This window comes from Macrobrachium nipponense, chromosome 43 (assembly GCF_015104395.2).
Source record: "Macrobrachium nipponense isolate FS-2020 chromosome 43, ASM1510439v2, whole genome shotgun sequence".
Classification (NCBI taxonomy): Eukaryota; Metazoa; Arthropoda; class Malacostraca; order Decapoda; family Palaemonidae; genus Macrobrachium; species Macrobrachium nipponense.
In genome coordinates, this window is record NC_061104.1 from 5,743,996 (window position 1) to 5,754,089 (window position 10,094).

The window sequence follows — 10,094 nt, forward strand, 5'->3', positions numbered from 1 at the left end:
TGTTCTTTTTTTTCTTCTATATATAGTTTTCCGCACTTTCAGAACGTTCGACGCACTTTATAAGTGTCAACAATATAAAAATAATAAATAAATTGTTACATATCACTTAACTTACTTGAGAAGTTGTAGTCGATACTTAACGAATTATAAGTATCCCATTGCTATCTGGCAACGGTTATGGTGACGATATACCTATCAACATCACCTCTCTCTCTCTCCCTTCCCCCATCCTACCCTACCCCACCTATTAATACCCCACCTCTCTCTCTCTCTCTCTCTCTCTCTCTCTCTCTCTCTCTCTCACCCAAAGCCTCACATTTGAGTCTCATTAATTCCACCTAGTTGACCACTGCATGTGTGTACATAGGAGTGTCCGTCTGTGCTCCGTACGTGTTACTTTTCGTGGATTGATTGAGCGGTGCGCATATACGTCACAGTTTATTTTTCGTCTATAATAAGAAGTTAAAAGTTTGAAGTGGTTAAAATTCATATTGGTTTAGTGTCCTGTCAGTCTAGGCGTCGTCAAATTCACGTTTATTTGATTGCAAATGGCTGATTAATTCATTTCATAGCTTCAGTATTCTGAAGGACTTCATTTAAGAGACAAAATATTTATTCTAGCATCTTTTTAATAGGCCTATTTAGCCCTATGTACTACTAATTCAGAGTATTTTGTTATAATCTAATATCTTTTTAAAAGGACTATTTAGCCCTATGTCTTGCTAATTCAAAGTATTTTCTTATAATCTAATATCTTTTTAATAGTCCTATTTTGCTCTATGTCTTACCAATTCAGAGTATATTCTCATAATCTAATATCTTTTTAATAGGCCTATTTAGCTCTATGTCTTACTAATCAGAGTATATTCTTATAATCTAATATCTTTTTAATAGGCTTATTTATTCCTATGTCTTGCTAATCAAAGTATTTTCTTATAATCGAATATAATTTTGATTGACCTATTTATGCCTATGTCTTGCTAATTCAGAGTATTTTCTTATAATCTAATATCTTTTTAATAGGCCTATTTAGCCCTGTATCTTACTAATTCAGCGTATTTTCTTATTACATCTGAAATACCTTGGCCTACGTAATTTCAAAGGATTTGATTTAGAATTGTTAATGTGTTCTCAGAATTCTATATCATAGGTTTATTCAGGCCTATACGTTGCTAATTCTACTGTATTTTCTTCTAAACATAGATATGCTTAGACATATGCATAATTAGGCTGAATGAATAGACTTTTATATGGAATAAGTTCATCTTTCGTTTTATAGGTAAATTTTTAATCGAATTCCATATAAATTCGTGTGTTATGCTAGTCAGATATACTTTAAGAAACTTTAGTCTATAAATCATGATAGGCCCAAGCTGTCTTGCCTTTAAAAATTGTCATGTTTGACGATAGATGTTACGATAAATATCTTTTATTATTTCCGAATTGTATTGTTATGGGGTGATAAAAAGTAAACTTTGAGTAATATAAGTTGTCCTTTGTCACTGAAGTAAAATAGTAATATGGTTATGTTATATGAATATATCTAAAGCTTTTAGTTCCAAGCACGTCATAAATATTTTTACCCTTTAGATTTACGAAGGGATTTCTCGATCAAGATAGGCCTAGTTCTCTGTCTTGATTTAAATGGCATTAGACTTGGACTACGAACAATTCTTTTTAATCTAATGATTTGTAGATTTGGGAGTTAGTTTCTGGTGAATCTAAAACTTGTTTTAAATCTTAATAATGATGAATTGGCATTGATATCGTTGCTGATAATGGTAGCGAGAGTATGTTCAGATGGAGCCAGTAGTACGAGGTTTGTTAAGGCGACTCGTAAGTTTGGTAAAAGGTGTGTGAAGGAGTTAACTAGACCGATGTAGACCTCTGAAAACATGGATAACATGACAGAAAATGAGTTAATGGGTACGAATCATCCACAGAGTTACGATTATCATCTGACTACTGTTTTAATACCAGAAAATTCATTTCAGGTGCCATAAGCTCCAACCACGATGAAGCAAGTGCTGATTGCCCTCGCAACGTTAATAGGCCTAGCTGCTCTGACGCCAGCCCTGGGCTTGTCCATGGATTACAGGCGTTTCGAAGGGTCTGTGAGAAACAGGGCAGACGAAATTTTAAGGGCCTCTAGTAAACACCATCGCCTTACCAACCTGACGACTGTAAGTTGCCCTATGCCAGTTCTGTTCTGTTTCACTCAGTGTGGATTAATTTTGATGAAATGAGGTCTGTCTTGGAAGATATATATATATATATATATATATATATATATATATATATCTATATATATATATATATATATATATATATATATAGATATATATAATCATATATATATATATATATATATATATATATATATATATATATATATGTGTGTGTGTGTGTGTGTGTGTGTGTGTGTGTGTGTGTGTGTGTGTGTGTGTGTGTGTGTGTATAAATTAGAAGTAAAGACATAATATTGATTTTGTTTAATATAGTACGTGGATATTACTGCCCCAGGGAATGCCAGGGTTTGGGTGACTAATGTTTTGGATCTCAAAGCAGAGAAGTGCCCAGTGGAGTTTTCAAATCCCTTTACTAAGCAAGGGAAGACTTAGGGTACACAGGGGCATAGGCTTGCCTGCATGTAGGGCCCAAAATAAAAACATATTACGTATAAAACTAGATTATTTCGTACAAATGTAGGCCTAGTTCTATACACACATTCCAATGTAGTAGTTTGTGCCTATTAAAGTTTCTTGGATTATTTTGAGTCTGAGAGTGTATTTTTTGACAGATAGTTGATATTTTGACATTGAGAGTGTATTTATTTTTTGACAGATAGCTGAAATACTAACTTTTGTATCACTGAATAACACATTAGCCAATTAGAAATATAGCTAGATTTATCTGTAAGATATTCAAATGACACCAGCCATGCTGGGATGGTTTCTGTCATATTTTGCAATGCTTATCTGGCAAATGTTAGTGCGGAATCAGTAGTCAGTTTATGTCTGTGAACTACAGCAGCTAGGGAGGAACTTTGTATCCCTGGAATGACTGTAGGCAGTTTATAAACCGTCTGACCAACATTCTTCCTGATCTTTATACGTGCTCTTTTCAGCCTGAGATGATCATCGCCAACGGATACCCAGCGGAAGTCCACCACGTCACGACCGAAGACGGTTACATCCTTGAGTTGCACAGAATACCACACGGGCCCAATGAAACCAGGACCCCTAACGATCCTAGACCTATCGTCTTCCTCCATCACTGTCTCCTCTGCTCCTCGTCGGATTTCATCATGAACGACCCGCCCGAGAAGGCTTTGGGTAGGTCGTTGTCTGTTCGCTGTCATAAGGCCGCCTCAGATGCGTGTATGTTCATCTACCTATCAACCATCGACTGACTTTTACAACTGTGAATTCCATCTCAATCTCAGTCGTTCACTCTTATGTCTTAATCCTCAGCCTTGGTTTATTCTTCATTGATCTAATGTTATTATTATTATTATTATTATTATTATTATTATTATTATTATTATTATTATTATTATTATTATTATTATTATTATTATTATTATTATTATTATTATTATTATTATCAGAAAATAAACCCCTATTCACGTGGAACAAGCCCACAGAGACCACTGGCTTTAATTTCTTTAATTGTATTTCCTCTTTCCCTCTTATCAAACTCAGTGGTCATAACAGTATTCAAGTTTAACGTCCAGAACTCTTTCACTCCCAGTTAAACAGCTTTACTTAATCACTTCCATTTCATCAAGCAATAATGAAATATCTGTTAGCTCTTCCCATATTATTACTACTATCAACTTATGATTCCATTTATACATTAGTGTATACCCTTTCACTTGCCAACTTACTGATATTGTCCTTTTCACAGAACAGGTCTTAAACAGGTGGTTCAGATATATCAACCTCTTATTCTTCATAGCTATAACCCATTTTAATGTTCAGATCACCTACCACTGTCACCCTTATCGTTGACATTTGACTTTGTCAACAATTCTAACCTCATTTCATTATATCTGCAGCTTACTTGTTGGCAAGTAAGGGCTATGACGTCTGGTTGGCTAACGCCAGGGGCAACACTTACTCCAAAAATCATGTGAGCTTGTCCCCGAGTGAAGAAGCCTTCTGGGAGTTCAGGTGAGACTTATACCTTCCTTTCACCCATCACAGGCGCAAAGATACTTGTGTTTGTTTAAAGAAAAGACCCGAGATTTTCCTTAAAGTCCCTTATCAGTAATCAAACCAAATACTCATGTAATATTCACAGTTTTGCTATACTTCATTGCAAATGCTCATACATTTCTATACACTGAAGCCAGATAACCATGGATAAATACACTGATACTTATTAAGGCTACACAACTTAAGATCTACCGAGCATTACAGTAACAGTTTGCTTGTGAGAGTTTTGCAGAGATCAATGTATATATACCATGTTTATCTCAGCGTTGATTTCTTTATTAGTTATGAAATGCCAATTCCAGTCCTGTTGATAGTAGACTCTACTAGTCACTTCTGAGTAAGGAGATCTAGGTCCTGATTAATCCACCTCTGATGTTTAAATAAAGCTTGCATTTCAAAGCCTTCACCTCTCTCCTTAGTTGGCACGAGATGGGCTACTACGACCTCCCAGCTGCCATAGACTATGTACTCTACGAAACTGGACAGAAGGACCTGAACTACATAGGATTCAGCATGGGAACCACTGTCTTCTGGGTGCTTATGAGCGAGCGTCCGGAGTATGCGTCTAAGGTATGTTGTGATTCAGATGCTTCAGTGAAAGTTTAACTGTCGATTGCTCATTTTGGTATTTATATTGTTTGGCAATGTTTCTAAACCATTTACAGTATTGAAGGAGTTGTTTTACAGTGTAATGCAAAAGGTGTTGTTTACCAGTGCAATGGTAAAGGTGGTGTTTATGTTATGGAAATGGATGGAACGATTGCTGGTAAGCAACAGAATGAAATATTTCAGTTACCAAATCAGAGAGGCGTTAAAAAAGTATTGTCTGGTTTTAGTGATAAGGCAGTCGCTTGAATCTTTTCATGAGAAAATCGTCATCAAATATCGTTTGATATTGCAAGGTTAGCTAGTTCATTATCATGTCAAACACTGGATTTTGTATCCAGGTGGAATCATGAGTCTAAAGAAATTAGTCTTATGGGTTCAGCGTTGATCCAAATCGGTATACTTGCTCTTTGTATATCTGAGTAGAACATCTGATAGCTTCATATCACCGAGGAGCTATAGGAGAACATGATGTCAGTGAAATATTAGCTCAATTAATGTAGGCTACTTAGGCCTAGACAAAAGATTTGCAGTTTATCGCTTATCGGCCTAATTTCCCTAAACTTTTATTCCCATTTTTAGGTGAGATTCATGGTAGCCATGGGACCCGTAGCCTTCGTGGAAAACATGGAAGGCCCACTGAAGTACTTGTCTTGGTTTTCCTCTACTTTTATGGTGAGTTGATGTTTGATTTTGAATGTTGCAAGAGGAAATAGCAACTGAAGCAGTTGAGTGTGTGACTTCCTCTCCAGCTGGTTTATACCACAGAAGCTTAACGTACTCGACATCTCATCACTTTCTGTAATGGTTTTTATTTTTTTATTTATAATTTATTTATTATGTACTATTTCTTTGTTTATTTTTGTATTTGGATTTTAGTTCTGATCACAAGTCCTTTATTTCCAAGGCTATACAACTCATTTATAAACACGTGTATTCTCACAATTTCATCTGCCTCTAACCAGCCCTCTGTTGGAAAATGTTTATAAACACATACTGACCTCTATTCTTACAATTTTATCTGCCTCTAACACGATTTCTGTTGTAAAATCTGTGTATTTATAAACACATATTGACGTATATATTCCTGGACTAATCTCGCAGAAAACGTTGAAATTACTAGGCCGGCACGAGATATTCTCCTTCGGAACGTTGATGGACAATCTGGTGACGTTTTTCTGCGACGAGGAACGTTGGACGTCGGCCATCTGTCACAACAGCCTCTTCTTGATCACCGGCTCCAACCCCGATCAGCTGAACAAGGTATTTCTGACGAGGGTTTGTTATTTTACTGTCCGCCCTCAGATCTTTCAAACTACTGGTGCTAGAGGGCTGCAAATTGGTATGTTGATCACCCACCCTCCAATCATCAAGCATACCAAATTGCAGCCCTCTAGCCTCAGTAGTTTTTTAACATTTTATCTAAGGTTAAAGTTAGCCACAATCGTGCGTCTGACAAAGATATAGGTCAGATCTTGGTTAAAGTTTCGTGGGCTGCGGCTCAGGCAGCATTATAACGAGACCGCCGAAAGATGGGTCTGCTTTCAGTGGCTTTGATCATACAATGTACAGATAACGCGATTGCGCCGAAGAAACTTAGACGCATTCTTTACTTTTTTTTGTGACGAAGAAAAAATGGAAGAATTTTCCTTCTTTTTTTTTTGACAGATGAAGTTGATCAAAGGGTTTTTCCTTATTTGTGACAGGGATTAAATAGGTAGAAGTATTTTCCTTCAGATTATATATATCTATATATATATATATATATATATATATATATATATATATATATATAATATATTCTATTGTGACGTAGATAAAGCAATTTTAGTTTTAATTTCTCACTATACCCAAGTATAAGTATGATTATGACAATGCTAAAAACATCTTCACTATCATCACTCCACCGACTGTCATCATTATTATTATTATTATTATTATTATTATTATTATTATTATTATTATTATTATTTCAGGAGATGCTCCCAGTCATATTAGCGCATACCCCTGCAGGGACGTCCGCTCGTACCTTGCACCATTACCTCCAGGAGGTCAGGTCAGGTGAGTGTCTTGTTTACCCCAAAAAGTTACGCTGGGAATGATCAAATATGGGATCTTTTGGGTATCAGTTATTCCCAAATATTCCACGTTGGGAATTATTTTCACAAAATTATTATTATTATTATTGTTGTTCAGTAGATGAAAACCTCTTCATATGGAACAAACCAAAGGGGCCATTAATTTGAAATTCAGCCTTCCAAAGAATACGGTGTCCTCTAGGAATAATCAAGAGGAAATAAAGTGACATGCAGAAAGAAGAGAATTTAGATATAAGTGACCAATTCCTGATCGATGGCTGAGTGGGTTAAGTGTGCTGTCAACCGTAACCCTCCTCAAACTGGTTCAAATCTATAAGTCAGGTTAGGTTAGGTTAGCTGATTGAATATGACTCCTTCAGGGTATAAGTCATTCCCAAAATAATAGTCAGTATAATTGATATTCCATTTTGGAATGACTTTCACTAGATGGGAATTGGATGAAAGTGACCAGTTCCTGATCGATGGCTGAGTGGATTAAGGCCCCTATCACCTGTGACCTTCCCCAAAAGCCCTGGGTTCGAATCTAGGTCAAATATGACCGGCTTTGGGTGTAAATAAATAGGACTGATATAATCTTTCTTGTCTTCCTTTTCAGGGTACTTCCGGAAATTCGACTTTGGAACCAAAGGAAACGAGGAGGCCTATGGCCAAACTGATCCCCCAATATATCACCTGGAGAGGGCCACTCCACCTGTGGCCCTGTTTTGGTCCAAAAATGACTGGCTGGCCTCCCCAGCGGTAAGAATAGAATAGTTTCTCGAACCTTCTTAATGACTGAGTACATAATTTGCATATTGGTTGTTTTTGTACAAGTACTGTATGTTCACAGATCATGCCAGTACTGCCCTCTGTGGTTAACTGTCCGAAATAACCAGCATTTTCCTTGCACAAGTACTCTACATTGGTAGATCTTGCCAGTACTGCCCTCTGTGGCTAACCAATCGAATTAACCAGCTATTAGCACTGCCCTCTGTGGTCAGCTGCCAGAATTAACCAGCTCCTCCCCTTCTTTATTCCCCCAACAGGACGTATTACACTTATTGGCGAAGTTGCCCCACGTCGTCCACATAGCCAAGATCGAGGACGACCACTTCACCCATCTCGATTTCATCTGGTAAGAAAGTTCTGCCGTTTTCCGTTCGTCTTGGCTTCTTCATGAACGCTACCATGATTTCCGTTTGTGTTTTTTTGGGGGGGAATTTATAAGTCAGTATGCCCTTCAAATTTTGAGGAATCATAAGTCATTATGCCCTTTGGATCTGGGGAATTTTTACGTCAGTATGCCATTCTGAGTTTAGGGAATATATATAAATAATAATTCCCTTAGAATTTAGGGGGATTTATTGGTCAGTATGCCCTTTGGACTGTGGGAATTTATAAGTCAGTACGCCCTTAGATTTTGAAAATTTGGAAGTCAGTAGGCTCTTCGGATTCAGGGAATTCATAAGTCATATATGTGTGTATATATTATATTATATAATATATATATAGATTATGAATATATATAATATAAGATTATATAGATATATATATGCTCACCACACCACGTAACATAATCTGGATCTCCTCTCGAAGTTAATTTTTTAGATATTACTCAAGTTATATGATAAGTGTTCATTCACTTTTCTGTGTCTCCTCCGCAGGGCTCTCCAGGCCGACACTCTCTTATACTACCCCATCCTGGATCTTCTCTCACAGTACCAAGACGGCAATGCTATGTAGACAACTGGAAGTGAACGGTTTATTGGTACATATTTTTATGTTTTTTCTGGGGGGAAATTTATTGGTGTAAGTCTTAATTTATTTTTTGTTTATTTTCAGATTATATATATATATATATATATATATATATATATATTTATATATATATATATATATATATATATATATTCTAGGAAATATATTGGGGAGAGTTTAAATCTATTTTTTGTTATCTTCAAATTTATATATATATATATATATATATATATATATATATATATATATATATATATATATATATATATATATATATTCAGTTTCAGATATTTTCAAGTTAAATACATTTCTTTCTTTATATTTCAAGTTTATCTTCAAACCATATTTATCTCTTCATTTATAAATTGATTTTACACCTTTTCACTTGGCGATTTCATTCAATAAAAATTTATTTTGTTTTAATATTATTGTTTATTATCGAGTTTCATGATTTTGTACTTATAACTTTATGCAATTAGAGGTACATTGTTATGCGCTGGTGAAAATGTAATTTTTATTGAGCAAACTGACATTGCTAGTATGTAATTCCATGGTTAATGTAATCTGAAAATGTAATCTTCTGTTTTTCATTTATTATTATTATTTTTTTGTAAGCTGGTATTATTATTATACTGTTTTGGAATGAAACTATTTCATTAAGGAAATTACTTTTGGACAATACAGCAGATATTTTTTAGGTGTTACTGAGTCTGTATGAAGGAAGTATTTATTTTAGTTGTACACTATATTCCCATTCGATGAACAAGTAGGATTATACTATATTTTTTATGAAGCAATAAAATAATAGTTGTTCCTTTTATTTTCATTGCATCCCATCCTAACACGTATACAAGTTTTCGAACCTAGCAAACTTGAGCCTAGCTCTGCAGTCTGCAGTGCTCAGCCATAGAAATAAAAGTCCAGCTTATGAAGTTCTTTGACAAGTAGAGAAAAGCCATTGCGTCATCTTTCAGTGACGCCAGTTTTAGCGGTCTTTAGAGCCCTCATAGGGGGAGGAGGGGTGCTTTCAGGGTGTTTGGTCAGCGGGGCAAGGATCCCTCTGTCTTTCTCTACTCGAGCCTCGAAAGCAAGCGGAAACATTAAAGCAGAATTAAACATGTTAACTATTTCGAGGCAAGTTCAGACCAGCGGCCGTACCCTCGAGTGGTTGCTTTTCCTAGAAACTTAATCTTGTGTATGTGTCAGTGTCTGCGTCTTTGTACTTGTGTAGCCTTATGTTTAAATATCTCCTTGTTCTGACGTAACACCATTCTGTGATTTGAACGGCAAATGACCTCAAATTAACCATGGAAACCACAGATTTCGTCTGATGGTACTAAGCTTCAGCTCTCTGGTGAATCTGAACAAGAAGTTTTAGACCTAGCGGAGTTGGTAAGCCAGCACTGAGTATTGTTCTTATAGGTGAGTCAGG

The 10,094-nt window shown here is 35.9% G+C and overlaps 1 protein-coding gene across 3 annotated transcripts; it reads left to right on the forward strand.

Annotated features, from left to right (window-relative positions):
• The first annotated feature begins 268 nt into the window (after nucleotides 1–268).
• LOC135214013 (lipase lipl-1-like) lies at nucleotides 269–9,475 on the forward strand. Of its 3 annotated transcripts, none has more exons than XM_064248116.1 (11): nucleotides 269–418; nucleotides 1,995–2,183; nucleotides 3,128–3,335; nucleotides 4,061–4,175; nucleotides 4,640–4,790; nucleotides 5,409–5,501; nucleotides 5,931–6,089; nucleotides 6,803–6,887; nucleotides 7,521–7,663; nucleotides 7,951–8,039; nucleotides 8,569–9,475. In XM_064248116.1, the coding sequence occupies exons 2-11, from the start codon at nucleotides 2,016–2,018 to the stop codon at nucleotides 8,645–8,647; spliced, it is 1,290 nt and encodes a 429-aa protein (XP_064104186.1). In that variant the 5' UTR covers nucleotides 269–418; nucleotides 1,995–2,015; the 3' UTR covers nucleotides 8,648–9,475. The 3 variants fall into 3 exon arrangements, with proteins under 3 accessions (XP_064104186.1, XP_064104187.1, XP_064104188.1); XM_064248117.1 differs by having other exon boundaries at nucleotides 270–386; XM_064248118.1 differs by lacking the exon at nucleotides 269–418 and adding an exon at nucleotides 1,726–1,852.
• The last annotated feature ends 619 nt before the right edge of the window (nucleotides 9,476–10,094 follow it).

What these genes read in the sequence shown, in the direction of transcription:
- LOC135214013 (XM_064248116.1), top strand. Translation starts at nt 2,016, where the DNA reads ATGAAGCAAGTGCTGATTGCCCTCGCAACGTTAATAGGCCTAGCTGCT. An exon ending in GCCTTACCAACCTGACGACT is followed by an intron (nt 2,184 to 3,127) that starts GTAAGTTGCCCT and finishes TGCTCTTTTCAG; the next exon opens with CCTGAGATGATCATCGCCAA. An exon ending in CCTCCAGGAGGTCAGGTCAG is followed by an intron (nt 6,888 to 7,520) that starts GTGAGTGTCTTG and finishes CTTCCTTTTCAG; the next exon opens with GGTACTTCCGGAAATTCGAC.